This window comes from Glossina fuscipes, unplaced genomic scaffold, assembly GCF_014805625.2.
Source record: "Glossina fuscipes isolate IAEA_lab_2018 unplaced genomic scaffold, Yale_Gfus_2 3, whole genome shotgun sequence".
Lineage (NCBI taxonomy): Eukaryota > Metazoa > Arthropoda > Insecta > Diptera > Glossinidae > Glossina > Glossina fuscipes.
In genome coordinates this window covers 7,181,492-7,203,596 of record NW_023998417.1, presented here as the reverse complement: position 1 = coordinate 7,203,596, position 22,105 = coordinate 7,181,492, and the positions used below count along the sequence as shown (strand labels likewise).

Here is a 22,105-nt window from a genome sequence, read left to right as displayed (position 1 = left end):
TGCATTTTGCATTTTGCATTTCAACTCATCCATTCCTTCAACGAAAAGGCATTTTCGCTGCCTTAGTATATCTTTAGTGCAAATCTGGTTCGTTCGCACCATATCCCTCAGGATCTTTTAACAACAATGATTGATCTAAACTATATATATATATTTGTGTGCTTGTATGTGTGCATGTGTTTGTATGTATGTGCGTATGTGTGTACATGTTTATATAATTTATATACATCACATATATTATATATTCATATATATTTGCATTTAACGGCCTGTACTTGTCAAGTCTTGCAAGTTTACTTGATGAGAATGCATGCATGCACATATATAGGATAAGTGATTCTGTGCAAAAATTTTTCAATCTTATGTGATATAATTTAACGAAAAATATTAGCTAACCCGTGATAAAAGTTTGAAATAAATATGTTAAATCTTTTATGCGTTACAACAAAAAAAAAAAAAAAAAACACATATTCTTTTATAATTTTCTTCGTTTACTTTCGTTCGACTTGGCAAGTATTCCTTCTAACAGGGATACACAGATCGTTTCTTTTATTTTTTATTTATTTTTTTTTTGTAAAGCTATAAGGTCATGTGATTGTGTTTACATTAATACTATATATATATATATATATTTTTATTTTTTTTTATTTTTCGTTTGTTAAGCGTCTCTTGTGGATATTTTGGAATTTCAATGAAAATAGAGGGCAATGAAACTTCTTTGTGGGATTTAGCCGCGACGCAATACGTTATGCAAAAATCATGATTAATAAATGAAATGAAACAAAGTGAAACTGGGTCTATTCGAATCTCAGACACTTTATTTACTAGAAACGATTTATGTTGGCGATGACATATGACATATTATGCCTTTAACGAACGAGTATCACATCGACTCTGATCTACAGCACTTGAACTTGAATCCCTTTTATATTAGCTTTATAAGATCGCTTCTTAATTACTTCACTAGGCTGCAGTTCTACTCGGGAACTGTGTGTATAGAGAGAGATAGAAAGATAGTAAAGAACTGAGTAAACTGCTAAACTTTGGCAAATAAATTTGTGGACTTTTAATGCTAACGAGAGAATCTAAAATAAGCGCTGCATGGGCAAGCGAAGTTCTTACCTGTTCTGCTACTCATGCGAATAAATAAATAGATAAATGCGGATATATTTTACTAATTAGTCAAAGTTATTTCAACATAACAGCGTAGCCTTACCTTATAACCGGCCACTAATCATACGAGGTTGTGATTGTATTTTCTGATCACAGTTGTTATGACTTTGCATAACAAGGATTTTTCAATTGTCGAAATCACAAATAAAAAAAAAAAAAATGCTTATGACAGCCTTGTAACTTAGGGCATCTCTGGCATGTTGCTCTGAGTACGATCGCAAATGGTAGATGAAATTAAATTATTCATCACTTTATAATTGTTAATCTCGCGCTAAGTTGAGGGCTTTTAAAAGCACAGATGAGAAGTTAATTAAGTTGCAATGGTTTTATTTAAATCTTTCAATTAAATTATTATCGAAAAGTATTTAGACGTAGAGTGAATTAAAATATCTTTAGTAGCTTCTGCTCTAGTATACGTTTGTTTCCCCCTGATATTCTTATGTTGTATGAAAGAAGTTCTCTTTATATTATACTATGTTTAAATGAATTGTTATCTTGTTGTTGCTTTAAATTATAGCCATATACTAAATACCATGCGACAAAAGACAACTTGTGAGAAAAGACGCTCGCTCTACTAATAATGAAAAAACAAAAAAAAAAAAAAAAAAAAAATGAAAAATGAAAAAGAAAAAAAAAACAAAGTTTATGATCTTATAAAAACAAACCTGATTGCTGTTGTTTGTTGTTGCTGCTGTTGCTGCTGCTGTTGCTGCTGCTGCTGCTGCTGCTGCTTTCTTTCTGCCACTAAAAAGCAACAAGTATTCTATGTAATCTAACTGACGTACCGACAAACTAACACATTGACTGGTTGACGGTTGGTAGTGCTTCTGGCGAATTGAATATTCAAGCCATCAATATACATATAAATCTATATATATATATATATATATGTATATATATATATAAAAATTTCGCATACCATGGTGAGACTAACACGTTGAAACAGATCAGTAATAACATTTATAATAAGAGAAATAAAGGTTTTTCACTTTGGTGGCGGGTATGTTCGTGCCGCAGCCCTCAGAACGCCGTTTTTGAGTTAGTACAACGCCATCAAGTGAAGTTTTGAATCATGGTTATGCTGTATAACTGCTATAGCGTCAGCAACAGCACGAAAGCAATCACAAGAGTAACGAGACAAATATCAGTATTTGCTTTTTAACGATTTTTTTGGCTCCTCTCATTTTTTTTTTTTTTTTTTGTTTTTGTTTTTTTTTCTTTTACTTCATTCAAGTTGTCATGTTACAAAGACACCGTGGGCAAGAACAGGAAAGTTTTGTGACTTTTAGGTAGTTTTCTTTCTTGTTTTTATGTCGCCCGCATTATTGTTATCTCTGATGGAAATGTGTTATGTTAATCAAATCTAGCAAAGAAAGCAAAATTTGTAACCAAATCTTTGGATATCCTTTGAACTCTTTCACAATTACCGGCAATTGATCTGCTGGATGGATGAGTAATTAAAAACTAGATATTGAGATATATTTATATATATAGTAATATATGTAAAATAACTACCATTTATTTGTATCCATTCATAATTTTTCTCCTCTAGAGATATGCAATATACATATGTACATGCATTTGAATAATAGATCATTTAATTAGTTCGCCGGACATATGATCATTATTAACGAATCCATATGGTTTGTAGGAAAGGAAGGAAGCAAACTAAAGGAAAGGTATTAAAATTCATGACATTCGGACTCTTAGTTTTCAAATTTTGGAGTTCTATGGATACTATATAGACATCATAATGACTCGACATCTATATATCATGCTATGAAGTTATTGAGTGATGCGGTAGGTCTCTCCAGGCATTTAAACCCGCAGGGTTTAGTCCTCAAACAGCAGGTCAAGTCCTCAAAATGTATGCCTGTTTCAGGCATACCGGCGGAGATAGGTTAGATACTGCTACAAACTCTTTGTACCATTGCCTATCTCAAGGCTCAGAATTAATTTAGTTATATTGGTCTGATAATTGATATTTTCAAATTCTCACGAACTCAAGCTAAATGGATTTATTTTTTGTTGATCAAATTGAAAAATTGATTTAATTGGTCAAAATATATGCATAGTATGCATAGACAAATTCGAAAAATGTCTCAAAAAAGTTTTGATATTTCGTAGGCAATCTTAAGTTTTGGTTTTTTGTAAAATGTGTGGATGTGTGATCGCGGATATTATGCGCATTCTTTTAATTGATAACATATTGAGCGATATTTCTTTTTCTATATATTAAGGGGTTGCGTATAAAAGACCACCTCGAAGATGAAGGACAACTTTCTTTTTATTTAAGTTTCTCAGTCTTATGCGACTATTTTTGATTGTTGTTTAACAAAAAATATATATATATACTTACTCCGTAAAAGACCAAATACGCAAATACCGATAACGCTTTGTTTTCTTTTAAATAACATAAATAAATGCGATACACTAAACAAATGCAAAGCAAACACGTAGAAGGTAAATATTCGAAAAGTGCTCAAAATTGGAAAAAGTCAACAAATTATATTTGCCTGTGAGCGAATCTTTTGGACACGCTCCCTGCGTTCTAAAAAAAGAAAGAAAAAAATGAAAAGTTTAAATTTCAGTACTCCTTAATACTGAGTGGGAGTGTTCGATTTTCTCTCATTTTATACAGATGCTGTACAATCACCCAGAACGTTTAAGTAAGATATTCTTTATCATTGTATCTGTTGCAAATTTATCAAAAATCAGTTTCTGTTATATTCTAGGCTTGTCCTTTGACAGATTTGAGTCATTTTCAATATCAATCTACCTACAAGAATTCCAAGTGCTTTCGGTAAATTTGAAGCTGATTTTTGCAGCCAAGATAATGCTTATCAAACATGGAAATACAGACGGACTTGGCTCAACCAATTCAAAAACTGATATTGATCAATGATAAATGTTTTCTAGGGTATCTGACGCTTGCGCTTGAGTTTTGCAAACGTTTTGATAAAGTAAATAAACTCGATCCTTCTGTGATGTGGCGACAAAGACGCTCCTACGATAGATGATTTAAAAGGGAATTTCATGTATCATTTTTCTTTTAAATTCTTCTAATATCCGCCTTAGTGGTCGAGTAGGCAAGAGTCTCGACTAGCAACTCAGTGGTCATGGGTTCAAGTCTTAAGTGCGGTTTTTTATAAAGTCGAAAGCCTTACATGCTAGTGCTTTAAGAATTTAGTCTTAGAATTTCTTCTCTGGCTGAATTAACAATAATTATAATAATAATAATAATAATTTCTTCTAAAAACCAAAAAAACTGTGCTCCCGAAGTAGTTAGAAGAGTTGTTACATCTTTGGTAAATTAAAAGTTTTTAAAATCTTTTGTTCTTTTAATTTTTACTAGATATTTAAAAACAAAAAATATTAAAACGCATATCATATTTTCGGACATATTACTGCACAACAAATTACAAATATTTATATGTAATAATAATAATAATAGAAATAATAAAAATAATAAATAATATGTAAACTCATTGAAAACACTGTAGAAACACATTTGAACGTTGAATCATTGCACGTTCCAACAAACCAAACGAACGAATAAACGCACGAACGATCTGATAATAGTGCAGACGTTAACAAACTAAAAGTGGTCTTATGATTCAAGGGATTTTACAAAAGTGGAATTTTTCACATAAAATGGCCTGTTGTCGTGGCATTCATATCCATATAAACATACATACAAACGAAACATAAACACAGGTATATAACTAACTTTGAGCTATGTTTGCAATTGTAAGATAAAATACAAAAAAAAAAAAAAAAAAAAAAAAAAAAAGAAACGGGTGCAGCCCGTATATACGATCCATGTTGTGGTGCCGGCATGTATTACTATTAAGTATTTGTGTACCATCAACACGGTGACTTTTATAATGAATATTTTAAAAATTTTAAATAATATTGAAACATAATGTCATATTTTTTTTGCACAAATTAAATTTTATCATATATTCACATTTACTGCTGCATACCGGCTAAGAGAAATGAAATGTTTAAAGCAACTAAGAAAAAATAAAAAATTAAATGGTTTTCCTATCTATGTCTGTCTGCATACATACTACTTATAACTTTTTTTGTTGTTGTTTGGAGTGGCATCTATTATCACATAAGTCACATTCGTTTCTAGCTATATATATATATGTATACATATTCACTTATATATTAAGACATCAAATGTTGAAGTTGTTACTGTCTACAATTTAAAGCATGTTTTGTGACCATAAAAAGATATATTCATATGGCAATAACCTAATGCACATGTATAGCTATATATACATATATATATATATATATATATTTATGTATTTATGTATATAATTATGTATAGCTAGTCTAAAAAATATTGATCCTCTAATAATATAATTTAATAAATTAATTCGTTTCATATATTAGTTCGTATATATCGACGATAATGTGTATAGAGTGATATTTAATAGAGCTTAATACTTTTTAGATTGTCTAATAGGCATGTGCATTGTTGCATGCAGAGGTATGTTAGTAAGTGGTATGCATGTATAAATCCTAAGTATGAAGATGGCACACTCATTTCTAACTTCAGTAAAATATTGTATTTTATGATACATTGGATAGGTTTCCTTATTTCGGTTTCTTTTCTCTACTTTTATTTATATTTCTTACTTTGTTACCTTTACTTATCGATGTGTAAACACTACATAACGCACAACAGCTCTTCTGTCTATAAGGCATTCATACAATGTCGCTGAACGATCTGCTGGTTTACATATCTCGAGGTTTAGACCATACCACATACATATATGTTTATGCGTATATATCATTTCTTTAAATGACTTTAACATTTTCTTTATGTATCTGTATCTATCTATTCGACTTAGTTATGTTTTTTTTTCTTCATAAATTATGTAAATTTATTTGTAAATTTCATTATTTGCCTCCTTAGTCGTCTTTATATCTTTATATATATATATATTTATACAAGTGAAGCACATCACTTTATTATATTAAATGTTTATTTGTTTTGTAACTTTTAATTAAAAAATGAAAATTCCCTTTTTTTTTTCTTTTTTTTTTTGCTACCGACAACAATGGCCATCCGCACTATAAATACCTATGTATGAGGAGTGTAGATATAAATTGAAACAATAATGGCACACACACACAAACACTTATATATGTACACACAAACATACACACACACACACACACACAAACATATATATATATATACACGCATATCATATACTCTACTATCATTCATAAACGCCACACACAAAAGAAATACTAACAAAACAAAAAAACAAAAAAAAAAACGGAAAAAATCACACTCTCTACTCTACTTAAAAGTACTTAATTAAAACTGACTTAAAAGAGTTCATTACTACCAACAGCTACCGTGCTGATCTTCTTTATATTTCATATATATATATATATATATATATATATATATATGTATATGTACATATATATTTCTTTTCTCGTATTTTAGCTTCACTGTCTTAAACTATCTGACAGTTCGCCAAAGTATGGCCAAACCCCTAAACCGAACATACGTAGTGGAACGAGTATTGAACGTGTCGCGTTTCAGCTAATAATTTATTTTATATATGTTGGAAATTTCGTCTCTGGGCTTTCTTTCTCTGAACTATTTCGTTATCTTTTTTTTTTCTTATTTATTTACTTATTTAGTATTTTTTCTTTTTTTTTTTTTTTTTACTTCATTCTCTCCTCTTTACGCGATGTGATGGTTGTCCAAATACAAATACAATTCAACTCCATTTATCTCAACTCAACATTAGATTCAAGTTGAACTTGTGACGCATACACACATCAAATTGAAACAAGTTTTGAGACGCGTTTTCTCTTCAGCTGTGTATGCTTAAAGTATTTGAATGTGTTTGGGTAAAGAACTTCAAAATCATTTATAGGGTTTCCAAATATATTATAGAAAAACTAAAAATGCGAAAAGATTTCGATTTTCTCGAAAGTTCGTATAAAATTTAAAATAACTAAAAAGATTTGCATTCGAAGTTTTTAAAAATAATTATCCCAATTGGAATAATACTTCCGATCATGGATTTCTTACTCTAGTTAGTAAATCGCGATCATTTTCGCAATGCTGTTCTACTAACACTTGCAATAAATTGTGGACCTATCTATATCTGTTATGGCTTGAAAGTTATTGACATATTCGCTAACAATTTCTAAGACTTTTCGCTTTATACCTTCTCTTGCTTAAGTAAGTCATTTCGATAAGCTCTCCAGAAACATAATCTGTAGCCATTAATTAAAATTAGTGAAAAGAATAACTAAAAGTTAAGACGGACAAGAAATTGTAGCTAAATTTGGTACATAACTCCTACTCACATTGATAATCATCCTATGATGGTTTTGAATATACAATAGGGCATCAAAATGAATACGTGTCCGTTATGTTGGTTGTAAATTTGAAAACTATTGTATATTCATTCTAGATCTAATGTATATTGAATAGCCTAGTCAATGCCCCAAAAGGAACCACTTTTAAAAGAAGATGATTACTGTTAGGCAGAGGTACGTGGGATAACATCATCACCAGTAGTCCCTATACCCCCAGTAATATCTGTACCTAGGCCAGTTAAAAGAAACTTCATCATCGATTCTAAAAATCGATCTGTAGTAATTTCGGGACATCAAATCATTTGGGCTATCTATGTGACTAGTATAGGAGAAGAAAAAATTCAAGCAGACCTTTTCAGCGTTTCTTTGCCGTGGTAGACTGCTCACCTGCCGATAAACGATGAGGCTGCGAAGATCGTGCGTCTGGTGGTTAAAGGCACATTAGAAATCTATTTATAAATCAAATAGTGACCGAACCCTTAATAGTTTGATGATGAACTTTCGTTAAAATTGCTGGATTTTCTATGGAGATTCTGTTTTTTTACCAATTCTGATCCAACCTGTGGACAGATCAACAATTGCCTTTTCAATCTTGACCTTAAGTTTGATTCATTTATACTAATTTTCTCAATTTGAAAATTAGCAATACAGGAGGAGAGGTGGAGAGGAGCGCACAGAAAAATTGCCATACACCCATGGGTCGTGATAACTCAAATTTCCTAAACTACTCGATTAAGCCTATGTACATAGGAGACGCCTAGAAATTTCTTTTAAAAACTCTAATGTTTGCTTACACTTTTTAAATCAGGATGTGTTTACAATGCTTAACCTGATATCGAAAATACTGGAATAATTTGAAGACTTATCGGAGGCTTCGCCTTGAAATCCTGTTCCTTTCGCCGTTTAGAAATCTTTAATTCTCAAGTGCATGGTTGATTTATTATCGATTTTGTGTCGTACCATTTTGTGTTAAAACCTCATCTCGCCCATATCCAAATCATCTAGTTCTTGCCACTAAAAATCAGCAATCAAGTATTCTGCAGCATTTTCCATTGGCGGTAACTAAAAAGCCCTCTTTTATTTCAACATTGGCATTGGTGTTGACTACAGAATACGTTCAAAAGTTAATTTTGCTCCAAAGAAGCAATTTTTCTTACTTACGAAGTCATTTAATCAAACTTAGTCCGAATAGATTCATTACTATTGCAATAAATTATAACGATTTCCATATGCTGGGCAGCTGCGTATCTTTCAATGATTATTTGGCAATTAATGTCGGTGATCAACCTACGTACAACAATAATTAAGAATTTTGATATAATGAAAAAATGCTTACATATAGCTACACGGACGGAGGGACATACATAACTTGATCAAAAAACAGGTATATAAAAATCTTGTCAATTACTTAAAAAGTCTATCAATAATTTGGGAATGTTGTAAATAAGAGATCAAAACTCTTAGTTTCTTATTGCGGATGAAAAGAGAGAGAGAGAGAGAGAGAGAGAGAGAGATAGAGGCAAAATATCACATTGGTTTTTAATTACCACTTGCTTCTTGATTTAAAAAATCTTCCCATCATTCATATATGATTATGTTGTTACTAAAAAATTTAACGTAAACGGAACTTTTCCTCAAACCTAATGAAATATACCTTCGAGGTATATACATGTTTGTATGAATTTGAAGTGATTTCAATCTAAGAACAGCATGAATAAATCCTGCATACCATGGAATTACTCAAGCTATGATCATATCAAAAGAGAGAATTTGATAAGAAATTCTCTGCCTAAATTTCTCTTAGATAAGAGCAATAATTTTCATGTCTCTCTATCTCTCTTTCACTTTTTCTTATATACTTTCTCTTCGTCGTGGGCCATAAAACACTTTTAGATGTAAATTTTTGTACGTATATATGTGGTCATCATTATTATTTATAAGAAAACTCGTTATTATAATATATAAAAAAAAAGGAAAAAGACAAAGGATATCTCAATGTCTATATGTGGAACACATATAACCATATTTACCGACACACACACACACACACACACACACATGCATACATGAATATATACAAGTACATTTCAGTGATCATCAATTGCTTTTGTATTCTTATGTGCATTCGCACATAAAGCATATTCTTGCTCTTACCTGTGCTATCTCTGTGTTTGCGTAATACAGGTATATGATGCCAGCGTAGAACCGGCAGCAACAACTGTGAATGCAACAACAAAATGAAATAAGAAAATATTTCACTACCAGTAGTAGTAGTAGTAGTAGTAGTAGTCGTGGCTATATGTAGTTGTGTGGATATGGCTTGCAATACAGCATCAGTAATATGAAGTCAAAATCAATATAACAGCCAGCAAACTGGCCTTCATATGAGATGGGTTATGTTTTTCTTCTTTTTTTTTTCTTTTCTTTTTTTTTTTTCTTGCTACCTTTGCTGCCGCCGTTGATACGAATTATAAAAGCGTTGGGCGGGGGGGGCGGGGAAGAAGAGTTGACATTTATGCTGGAATTTAGCAACCATTATAGCAATAATGATAGCGATTTGTCCAATGCTGACCCCTTAGTTTCTTTAGTTTCGTTGATATGTTATTTCATTTCATTTTCCGTTGAAAGTCATGAGTCATCGAAATGTTTAACAACGCATACGTTTCTCATGCATATATATTTTTTATAAGAGAATGTGTGAACATACGAATTTCAGTTAACTATATTTGTTTATTTATTATGTTATTTGTATTGTTGTAGTATCAGGGCGACGGTATATAGCAAAGTTTAGTAAACTTATTCTTTATTGCTTTCAAAGCAATTCTCTTCGTAGGCATAACAAGCGATATACACTAAATGTTTAAAAATCTGTTAATGCAATTTTCAAAAGCTTAAAAACTATTGTTCAAAGCTGATTGTATATGCTGCTAAACTATCCTCAAATTAGTTGCAAAGGTAGACATTATTTATTCAGAAGTATTCAGGTAATATTATAAATAGCTAAGAAATCGAGTTCGGAAGAAGAAGAAAATTTCAATATATTCTTTACACTGGCATACATACATAATTCTCCTAAATGATCCACTAACACGTTCACAAATTATGCAAGTACGCAGCCATTGCCCAATATTCGCGTTGAGGACTTGATCAGAATCTATGCATTTTCTGTATTAAGAAATAAATAGCGAATAATTTATTGCAAGAGATAGTGAAAACGCGTTAATAAGTTAGCAGAACAATAGGCAGAGGGAGGTTGTTAAATATTACGTGCTTGCGTTAATTTTAATCAGAGACTCGTGCAGGCAAAAATACCAGTGTACGTAACGATTCGAATTTGATGAGGTTGAACTTTCTCTACATAAAATAACAGTTTTCCATATTGATTTATTCAGCGTAAAATGATGCTAGCCATAGAGCGATCGACCTTCGACCTTCATTACTTTTTTTGTTTAGTTCGAAAAAATTTGCTGCCAAAGCCCATCACCAAACACGTTCAAAAGCTAGTAGTGAGGCCGGTCGGTTTCGATATCAACGGTTTAAATGTGGTGATCTTGCTATCAACGACAAAGAACGGCCTGGAAAAATTTGCTTAACAATAATAATTTAAAAAAAAACATCAGTTAACGTTCTGTGTTCTGTGGGCATCTAATGGCGATTTCGCTCGGCTGTAATATTCTTCCATGATCTTTCCAACCAATACTTATAACCCAATCATATGTCTTGGAAATCTGTAGATAAATAAATCGCAAATTTATTATTGTACAATTTATTTCTTTTTTCTTTCAGAAAACTAGGTCTTGACTTGGTTCCACGTATAGGAGCTTTAGCCGTTGATCCGTACAGTATTGGGATAGTAGGACTATATAACGTTCATGTAACTAGCGCAGATAATGCTAAAGCGTCATCGGTTTGTGTTTTTGTATTTTCCTTAAAAATCATTTTTTTCGTTTAAAAATTTTTTTAATTCAATTGATGATACCTTCTAGAGTCGCGGTACTTTGCGTCGCAAAACTCAAAGAAAGATCTTAACACATCATTTATACTTTTGTATGCGAGAATTTGGTTATCGTATTGGTGGCGGTGATGATTCCGAAGTGTATTTCTATTTATACGATGCCAGTTCGGTACCAATGAAACCATTATCGGAGCGCTTTCTGGTAAAAATTTTCAAGGATGGCTACTCGAATTATTTGGAGAAATTGCACAGTAATTGTACGGTATTCACCGATTTAGGTATGCTTAATAACGCGCGATGCTTTCAAGGCCTTTGAGTGGAAGAAAATAATAATAATAGTGTAATTTTTAATAATAAATTCAGGTGCAGGCGATTTAAATGAAGAACTTTACTTAGTTGCTGTGGTTATGCGCGTTGGTAAAATATTGCCATCGGATTCCGTAAAGAAATCCGAGAAATATAATAGCAATCCGTGTTGTGCAAATATCGCTAATTATCGTCGACCGTACGGTGTTGGCGTATTATCACTGGCAGATATTTGTCATTTTGATAGCAGCGTTGAAACCGAGGAAAAAGAATATTCTTTGAAGGTAAGTAAGTTTTACACAATAAATAGAAAATACATTCATATAAAAAAAAATTTTAATTATTTTCTAGATTTACCAGACCGAAGATAAAGACTTCCATCAATTACCGGAATTGATTATTAAGAAATCAAGCGGAAAATTTCAATTAATTACTACTAGCAGTCAAAGTCATCAAGGAATTGTTGTATCTTTGAAACTTTTACATGGCGGTCTGGGGCAAGCACGTCAAGAGCAACCGCTGCTTTTTCAAGGCACAACTATAACGCGAAAAATGGGTTTTCCGGATGTCATAATGCCGGGCGATGTTCGCAATGATATGTTCATTACTCTGGAGCGTGGCGAATTCGAAAGGGGTGGGAAAAATACAGCCAAAAATATACTGGTCACCGTACTCGTTTTAGATACAGCCGGTACGATATTAAGTGATTGTTTATGGGGTGCTTCTGGTATGGATACGCAACATTGTTATAAATCGATGATTTTGTATCATCAAAATTCGCCATGTTGGAATGAAATGTTACGATTATCGGTGCCCATTGATAAATTTTCGACAGCTCATGTGCGCTTTGAATTTCGACATTGTTCTACGCGAGAAAAATCGGATCCAAAATTGTTTGGCTTCAGTTTTGCGCGTTTAATGGATCCAAGCGGAGCAACACTGACTGACGGCCAGCACGAATTATATGTATATAAATGCGAAGATCCTTCCAAATTGTTAGCTACTAACTACCTCAAATTGCAAAGTAAACCCAAGGATCCGCATGCCAAAATTGATTGTAGTTCGATATTTCATCGCAGTTCCAAAGAAATATTTGTTATACGTTCGCTATTATGCTCAACAAAATTGACGCAAAATGCCGATCTATTGTCTCTGCTGCAATGGCGAGCCCATCCTGAAAAGATACAAGATTCGCTGACTGGCGTATTACGTTTAAATGACGAAGAACTTGTTAAATTCTTGCAAGATGTACTCGATGCTTTATTTGCCATGTTCTCCAACGAAGAAGGCAATAGTACCCAACATTCCGGCTTAGTATTCCATGTACTTGTCAGCATATTCAGTTTATTGCAAAGTAATAAATTCCAACATTTTCGTCCCGTCATGAACGAGTACATAGAGAATCATTTTGCTGCTGCCCTTGTCTATAAAGGTTTAATTACCTCTGTGGAACATATGGCTCTCTTTATGACTAAAGCCGAGCATCCAGATCCATTTCAGAAATGTTTTGGTTCATTAGAATACATTTTCAAATTGTTGATACAATCGCGTAAATTGTTTGCAAGAGCTACAGGCGGGCAATACGAAGATTCATTTAGGCGAGATTTGCATTCTTTATTCACAGCTTTAAACGGTATGTTGGCAGTGCCGTCGTATGATGTGATTATACCCACGCAAGAAGCTTTATTAAACTCAACTGGGGTTGTGCTGGAACAATTAAAGGATACTTTACCTGCTCCTGAATTAGGGATGTTAGCGCGCAATATGCTCGATGCCATACCCAGAGATGCACCCATACGTTTAGTGCAGGCGAAATTACAAGCCGTTAAAGACTTGGTGTCTGGCGAACTTTTCCATGAAGACGGTAAGAAAATAAATTTACAAACGAAATATGGGAAAGCACGTTGTGTCTTTCATTGTCGCTCTGAAGGATTGCGGGATAGGCTTATTAAATTCCTCCTCTTAATAGACTATATACGAGCGTTGCGGTACGAAGACGGTCAGTTTGAATACGTTGACTAGTTTTGAAACTTTTACGGCAGCTTGAGAAATGATTTAAGTTCGATATGTGTATCCTTACTTGATCGGCTTGTACTTATCCGACTTGTATATATCTATTGTGGGGGAAAAAAGTTGCAAACAAAAAAATCTAGAAAAAGAATATTCGCAGATCTACTTGATGGGAGTCATCTAACATTTCGATCCATCTATAAAAACCTAGTTCAGAATTAAGAAAAGAACACATATATATATATATATGCATATACATATGTATACAAATTTACACTTTATATATTTATTAACGGCAACCAAATTAAAAATTCTTTCTTTTAGATTCCCGCACTGTTATATTATGCGTCGCCTGCAAGCATTTACGTATGCATTTAAGCAGACGCGACGAACTAAAATTATGCGCTGAAATTCTATCAGAAATTCTAAATCACTTATATGATTTGCAAAAGGAGCAAAGGGAGAAGGTCACCAATACATTACAGCATGATTTAGATTCATTGTGCAAAAATATCTTAGCAATTTTAATCAAAACTATTATTATCATAATAGAAGGATCGAATTCAGTATTACCGCAATTAGTTGCATGCTTATTGGGTCTGCTGCAATTATTGGATGAAACGCATTACAAACGCTATTGGGATGAATTGTCACCCAATAAGGATCCACGAGATTTGAAAGAATTTTTAGCGAAATCGTTGTTGGTATTTGAAGAGTTATTATCTCAAGATTGGTTAGTTTTTCCCACCGATTGGCTTATAATTAAGCTAGCGTGCAATGATGTTTTACGTAAGGCATTAGAAGAGTTTGCTAAGCCATTAGTTTATCGGTTTTTGGGACCAAAATCATTCGACTCCCAGCTATGGTGGTCATATTTCAGTTTGGCGGTTACCTTTCTTACGCAACCGTCACTGCAATTGGAAAAATATAGAGAGCCAAAAAGGCGTAAGATTTTGCATTCGCATGGCGATATGCGCGTTTTAATGGGTTTTCAGATACTCAGTATGTGGTCGCAATTGGGTGAGCAAAAATTACATTTTATACCGTCAATGGTGGGACCATTTTTAGAAGTAACACTTGTGCCAGAGCCGGCCTTAAGAAAAGCTACTCTAACCGTATTTTACGATATGATGCAATGCGAGCAGGTGATAATTTCTATAAAAAAAAAAGCCAAAAAATGTCTTTACTTATTAATTAGTAATGTTATTATTATAGTGCGCACGTGGTTCTTTTCGCTTGGTGGAAAGTGAACTAATCGATAAATTGGATTTATTAATTAGTGAAAATAAAGGCGATGATGAATACAGAGAATTATTTAGCACAATGTAAGTATTTTTTTTTTTATTGCAAATCAAATTTAAATGTACAGTATATTCAGCTTTTAATCGCGTTTCGTGAAAATCCATACTTTTGTATATACAACCAACAACATGCAGACATCGCTATTATTTACTTTAATTCTTTTACTTTTAAATTCATATAAGTATGTGTGCTTCTCATCTTTTATGTACTTTTTTTTCTTTGTTTTAAAAAAAAAAAAAAAAAAAAAAAACCTATTCACATTTTTAAAATATTAAACGCCTGGGAAACACAGGGAACATCTAAGCTTGGTGTAAGTGTACATTTATCTCATTAAGAACACTAAAGTCATTACATTATTTTCTTTAATTTGTTTTTATTATTAATATTACGAATGTTTGCAGCACTTTTAAAGCTCTATATAAAAAGCATTATTTTCTTTAACTAAAGGTTATTTTCATGGAGTGCGTCCCACTTTTAGTTTAGTTACTTTTACTGGAAAGCTTTTTAATTAAACTTTCCATTCACTTTATGAAAAGCCAAGTCCTTGGATTTGTCTGCATCTTATTAGAGTATTCAAGGTCGCCAAAAAAGGAGACAGAAATCCGAACGCAACGCAATAGCACATGATGAAGCCAATTTTCCTTTAACCATTAAAAACATGCGCAGCCGTTGACGTGATCCATTAATTTAGCCGGACGCTTTAATAGAAAACTTTCAATTTTATTAACTAAATAATTTGTAAACTTTATGTTTTGATTTCCAACAAAGGCTACCAAAGATCCGCTTGATGTATATTCATCTTTCAACTTGTCTATGGTTCCTTCTAACATTTTAATTTCTGTAGGTTTGCTGTTAAGGGCTTACGCTTCGACGAGTATATCGTTACGATTCCCATAAACCATTAAATCATTCTAAAGACTATTTTATTCTCTAACAGAAGAAGAAGAAGAAAAAGAATAAGTGCAAAAAGTGAAGAGAGTATTACGAATGGAATTTCACAGGACAGTGCTACTAATATTATTTATTTATCTAAGATCGAGGATTACGGCGGCGTAGCACATTTTTGGGATGCTTTGAAAATCTGCGCCTAGCAGCATGATCTTATCATATACTCTATGACCGCTAAATAAATCAATTCTTTAAGAATCGATCGAAGCCCAGAAGTAGGGATCCCTTCATGAAAAAGCTTATAAATCGTGTGAACACCTTCCTTTTGAAATAGATAATTCGTCATTGTTTTCTTTTAATTTCGCTTTAATCGATTTTTTTAAAGATCTCATTAGAAAATTGAGTTTATATTTACAAGAGTATAATATTATATGCACAAAAGCATTTTATTTCATTGCTTCTTAATGCTGTTTGTTCATTTGCTGATTTCTTTTTATTTTTTTTGATTTTTTTGGCGCCAAGAGGCTTATTTTGTGACAATAATGAGCAATTAATGTATTATTATTATTATTAACTATCACTAGCTATAGCTACTACATCTCATAGTTCCTAACGGTAATTGCACAAATGTTGAAAATATTTTTACATTCAGACCATCAAAGTATAACAAAAATAAATCGGTATAAATAAAAGTAAAATAAAAGTCAATTCATCATAATTACCCGCTTTATGAATAGATATTCAGTATTAAGTCATAATTCCAAAAGAAATTGTAATTCAAAAATCCCCTCATCCGTTGTACATGTCTTGTTGTTTATGTTGTTCTAAACTTTTCAGCATTACAATTTTCTTTCCAAGCCTTGTACGACTTTTTTTGTGTCCTGCATTCAATTTATCTAACGCCTTTTTCTAAGGGATACACGCAAGCACCCAAAAAAATGCACAGTATGACTAAACTAGAAGCATTCGGTATCGAAGGCTTCCGGAAAAGAAAAGTATTTGGTTATCCTTAAAGTCACAACTTTTTGTGTACGCTCTCTCTCTTCTTTAGCAAATTAGCTTTGCTTACCTGATTTTTTTCAGTTGAAATCTATAATCAACATCAATGTTGAAAATCCTTAACCAACCAACTGTAAAAAATTGACCACTATTTACGGGGTTGTTACCGTTTTCAAAATTGATACTGAGATGATAAGCAAGTTTTTTCAACTCGACCTGTTAGTTATCTGCTGCTGCTGGCCAAATATATAATCTAAGATAATTTAGTTTGAAAATGAGCGCAAGAAATTTAAAAAATTTTGAAAAATACTCGAAAAAGAATTTCAAAATATTGATAACAATGTGTAGCCACTTGTTCAGTTAATTGCGATATAAACTATATCAAGGCAACTACAAAATCGTTTCAGATTTCATCCATCCAGTCATATGTTCCCATTCAAAATTTGAGCAAGATATGTCAGATCAGTGTAAATGAATCGACTCGGAATACACTCTCTTATCGCAATCTCCGAAAGTTGTTTTCTTTCTTTACTAAAGATACCTATGAGCTTATTATTATAGTCTGCAGTCTTTGCAGAAAAAATTCTTTGATAAAATCGATTGAATTATTAATTTTGTATCTGTGAAATCCATTAAATTATTTCAGTATTTTTTGATTTGATTTAATTTTTCACGTATTTTATGCTGTTATTTTCGTATTAAATATATTCTAGCCCTTTATTCAAGCTTATAGTTATCAGATTTAGTCTATCAACTTTTTAGGGGGAAAAGAATTAATAAATTTAAATTCTTGTTAAGACTCTTAGAGAAAGTGCAGACGGAAAACCCCAGCTGGAAAGAGGCTGGTACCGCTTTTATAGGATCAGTAACCAGATTACTGGAACGATTATTGGACTATCGTAGCGTTATGCAAGGAGAAGAAAATCGTGACAAACGGATGTCTTGCACCGTAAATTTATTGAATTTCTACAAAAATGAAATCAATCGCAAGGAGATGTATTTAAGGTATAATCAAACTTATTAGAAAGCGAGTAAAAAATTTCTAATAGAAATTTTATCTTTCAGATACATTTATAAATTGCATGATCTACACTTACAAGCTGAAAATTATACGGAAGCCGGTTTCACTTTGAAGCTTTACGCTAATATGTTAAGTTGGGATCGTGAATCATTAATTTTTGCACCCAGTGATAGCGGCGGCCAACCGGAATGGCAACGCAAAGAGAGATTATATCATGAAGTAATTTTTCTAAAAATCTCTTCAATAGTGAGAGGAAATTTTTTAGAAACGACTTATTTCCATATTTCAGATTTTGAAATATTTTGACAAAGGAAAATGCTGGGAGAAAGGCATTCCGCTCTGCAAGGAATTAGCCTTACTTTACGAAACTAAACGTTTCGATTACAATAAATTAAGTGATACTTTAATATTGCAAGCAAAATTCTTTCAAAATATCTTGACGCAATTAAGGCCCGAGCCTGAATACTTTCGTGTAGGTTTCTACGGTCTAGGCTTTCCTTTATTTGTTCGAGTAAGTATTTATAATAAGATCTATTTATCTGCAAGACATATGTGAATATGTTATTTTCATTTTATTCGCGCGCAGAACAAGCAATTCGTTTATCGTGGTCTTGAATACGAACGGATTGGTGCTTTTACACAACGTTTACAAACGGAATTTCCTACAGCTCAAATTTTAACCAATAACAGTCCACCCGATCATACAATTTTATCAGCCTGCGAGCAGTACATACAAATTAGCTATGTACGTCCCGTAGCCGATGCCCAAGCTTTAAAAACAGCCATGGTACCGGTGCCAGAGAAAATCGCCCGTTTTTACGAAGTCAACGATGTCAGTCGCTTTATTTATGATAGGCCAATCTATAAGGGCACAGTCGATAAGGATAATGAATTCAAATCTATGTGGATTGAGCGTACCACTTTGGATATAGCTAATCCGTTGCCGGGTATACTGCGTTGGTTTGAAGTTAAACACAAGTCCGTGCAAGAGCTGACACCGGTTGAATTCGCTTGCGAAACGATGAACAATGTAGCCAAAGAATTATGGGACCTTATTGTGCAATACCGCAACGAACCGAAACGCAATATCAATCCATTTTCGATGCGACTGCAAGGTATAATCGATGCCAACGTGATGGGAGGCATTAGTAAATATCAAGAAGCTTTCTTCTCAGAGCAATTTTTGAAATCACCTCAAGGCCAGGGTCAGCAGGCTAACGTCCAGAAGCTCAAAAGCTTAATCTTGGAACAAATTCAAATTTTAGATCAAGCTTTAGAATTGCATGGTCAATTGGCACCAGCTGGTGTGCAGCCATTACATAATCGTCTCTTAGAGAGATTTTCTCAATTAAAGCAAAGTCTTTCAGGTTTGGGAAGATTGAAAAGGCAGCATTCGGAAAGCATTGTAAATACACCGTTGCCGCCGTTACCTACTGAGAAACGAACTCTGAGTTTAGGTACTAATAGTGGCCCTACGTCTTTAATATCTGCTTCCAATTATTACGAACACGATGAGATCTACACCAGGCCAGGAGAAACATTGAGACCTGTAGAAGCTTCTAATCTTTCTCTCAACTCCTTTTCCTACAATTCATATCAAACCTTAAGTAAAGAGTCTCTTCACAATAATAATGAATTTGGTAGAGATTTGCAATTTTCACAGTCGCAAAATGTTCCTCCTCCTGTGCCCAGCCGACCGAGGTCCCAGAATTTCAGCGTCAATACGTTGGTCGATAGTCCAGAAGTACCACCAAAACGTATTTTAAATCCGCCGTCTTCTCCTGGTGCTCCACCCCTACCTCCCAGGGGTATAACGCCAGATAAACGGGCTTCTAATCCTATGGTATTCAACGACTTTACCCAAGAACCTGTAGGCTCAACTATGCCGCGACGGCCTCATTCCATTTCGCAGCAACATAATCAAAAATATGCTGTTGTAGACATAAGTTTTGATGATCCTGAAGCTGATCAAGCTCCCCATTCACTTACGCACTCGCTTAACGATGGCCATTTAAAGCTCCCACCTGCTCCGAACGAATTTCGAGACTCGGGGATTTCCACCACAAGTGCCCAGGAGTTGAATCAATTAAATAATTTGACTGAAGATCCAACTGCAATAAATTTATCTCTTCAACATCGGGATCATTGTCGCATATCAACAAATGGAAATATGGACGCAGGTCATACTAGCAATCTCAATATGAATCATAGGGAGAACTCTTCTAGTTCCTTTGATCTAGAGGAACTGCCAATGCCACCTCCACCAATACCACCTAAATCTCTAAATATTATAGCTGCCCATGAGGCGGTTGTAGAAGGCCCACAATCGCCTGCCATTCAACAACTTTCAACACATTCCAATCAGACTCATATGCATAATCATCATCATCATCATGCCCATAATCATATCAATTTCTCAAATCATGTACCACAACAACAACAACAACAACAACAACAACCACAACAGCAACAACAACAACAACAACAGCATCAACAAAACCAAACGAACGGCCATATTGATGGCTACGTCTCACCAAAGGCCGTAAATCATACGTTAACTAATAATGCTAATAGTGCTGTAGCTGCTGGTGGTGTTGATAAGAATGAATCTCTTGGTGAAGCTGGCAGCACTTTTTGAGTTGCAATATGTCGCTGCCACAAATCACCATACACATTTAATAAAAACGCTTCAACGTCTACCGAAACATCTACATCACCTATAACAACTTCACCATCACCACCAACACGTGTACAATTCACCGAACAGGCTGTCGTACACGCCTCACAGTCATTGTCTTCCTTGACTTTACATTCGACCACGTCACCAAATCCACAATTAATTCAACATAGTCAAAAACATTGTAGCAACCATCAACATCGTTATCAGAGCCATACACATCATCATTGTCGCAATCATGCTCATACATTGCCATCATCATTGCCAACAAATTTTTGTAGGAAACTGTCGCAAAGCACTGCGACTGCTGTCACTATTGAACATTGTTCATGCGGTCTGAGTTTTAAGGTAAACGATCAAAATATTAATACCAGTAATTCCTCTTCAACGTTTTTAGAACGTGAAGGTGCACTAACAGCAGTTAATCAACCTAAGCAACAGCATCAAAATCATCATAGGCATGGTCATGGTCATGCGCATTGTCATAATCACACTCATCAGTTACATGTACCAAAAATCACTCATCATATCACCCAAACAAAACAAGAACGTGAACTTTCATCAACAAATCGAAATTGTCATCATTCTCATGCTCATGCTCAGACCGATTTCACATATGATACTAATCAACGATGACATGCTTAATGATGTTCATCCATCCGGAAAGAAGCACAAACACGTATATGCCTGTATGGATAAGTAGAATAAAGCATTTTATCATTTTAGGGATTTTCATATATATATATATATATATATATATATATCTATATATCTATAGAATCATAAACTTACAACATAGATGGTAAACTTAGATAAAACAATATTCTATCCATTTCCATAGAAGCAGCAATGTCAAAGAAACTCTGCCATATAGGTCATCTCGACAGGGCATCTGTGTACCTTCGACTATTACTTCGTCTAAGTCTTTTTTTCTTTTTGTTTCCAAATAATGTGCTATTTTAAAACTCAAGCTGAGCTAACGAAGGAAAAGTTGAGTATGGCTCTCTTAGATCCACATTTCCACATTTTCATAAACCTTAATAATATATATATTTATTACTTATATACAGAAAATATTACTAATTTTTCTAATAGTGAACGTTAAGAAGAAGTGAGCAAATATTTAAACAAAGTTTTATAGTTTATAAAATTTTATATAATAGAAAAAGAAAATTAAACATATTATGTTCGGCTTACATCGAATTTTTTACCAAGCCCACCACTTAATGTTAATTATTCGCTAGAAAGAAAGCATTCAAAAAATGTTCATTAATGAATAGAATAATTTAACTAAAATTTCCACTTAATTTAACATCATCTTGAAGAAAATTGTATAAGGAAACGTTACCGCACCTCATTGATTTACCAGAATTTTAACCTATGATTTTGATGAACAGGGAAAAAA

General features: G+C 33.3%; 2 protein-coding genes across 3 annotated transcripts in view; one reads left to right on the top strand and one right to left on the bottom strand.

Moving 5' to 3' along the window:
- LOC119635160 (innexin inx3) overlaps positions 1–1,856 on the bottom strand; it is a 21,678-nt gene extending 19,822 nt beyond the window's left edge. The window contains exon 1 of the mRNA XM_038029789.1: positions 1,839–1,856. The gene's annotated coding sequence lies outside the window, so the exon portion shown is untranslated. The remainder of the gene's footprint in view (positions 1–1,838) is intronic.
- The window catches only part of LOC119635159 (dedicator of cytokinesis protein 3), a 68,297-nt gene extending 47,539 nt beyond the window's left edge, over positions 1–20,758 (top strand). Inside the window, exons 4-14 of one of the 2 annotated variants that reach the window (XM_038029784.1) lie at positions 11,329–11,449; positions 11,529–11,775; positions 11,861–12,087; positions 12,155–13,667; positions 14,138–14,958; positions 15,029–15,138; positions 15,408–15,425; positions 17,801–18,007; positions 18,068–18,242; positions 18,313–18,534; positions 18,610–20,758. In XM_038029784.1, the coding sequence (XP_037885712.1) occupies positions 11,329–11,449; positions 11,529–11,775; positions 11,861–12,087; positions 12,155–13,667; positions 14,138–14,958; positions 15,029–15,138; positions 15,408–15,425; positions 17,801–18,007; positions 18,068–18,242; positions 18,313–18,534; positions 18,610–20,661 (5,713 nt within the window). In that variant the 3' untranslated portion in view covers positions 20,662–20,758. The remainder of the gene's footprint in view (positions 1–11,328; positions 11,450–11,528; positions 11,776–11,860; positions 12,088–12,154; positions 13,668–14,137; positions 14,959–15,028; positions 15,139–15,407; positions 15,426–17,800; positions 18,008–18,067; positions 18,243–18,312; positions 18,535–18,609) is intronic. The other variant, XM_038029786.1, reaches the window with a different exon arrangement.
- Positions 20,759–22,105: the final 1,347 nt, after the last annotated feature.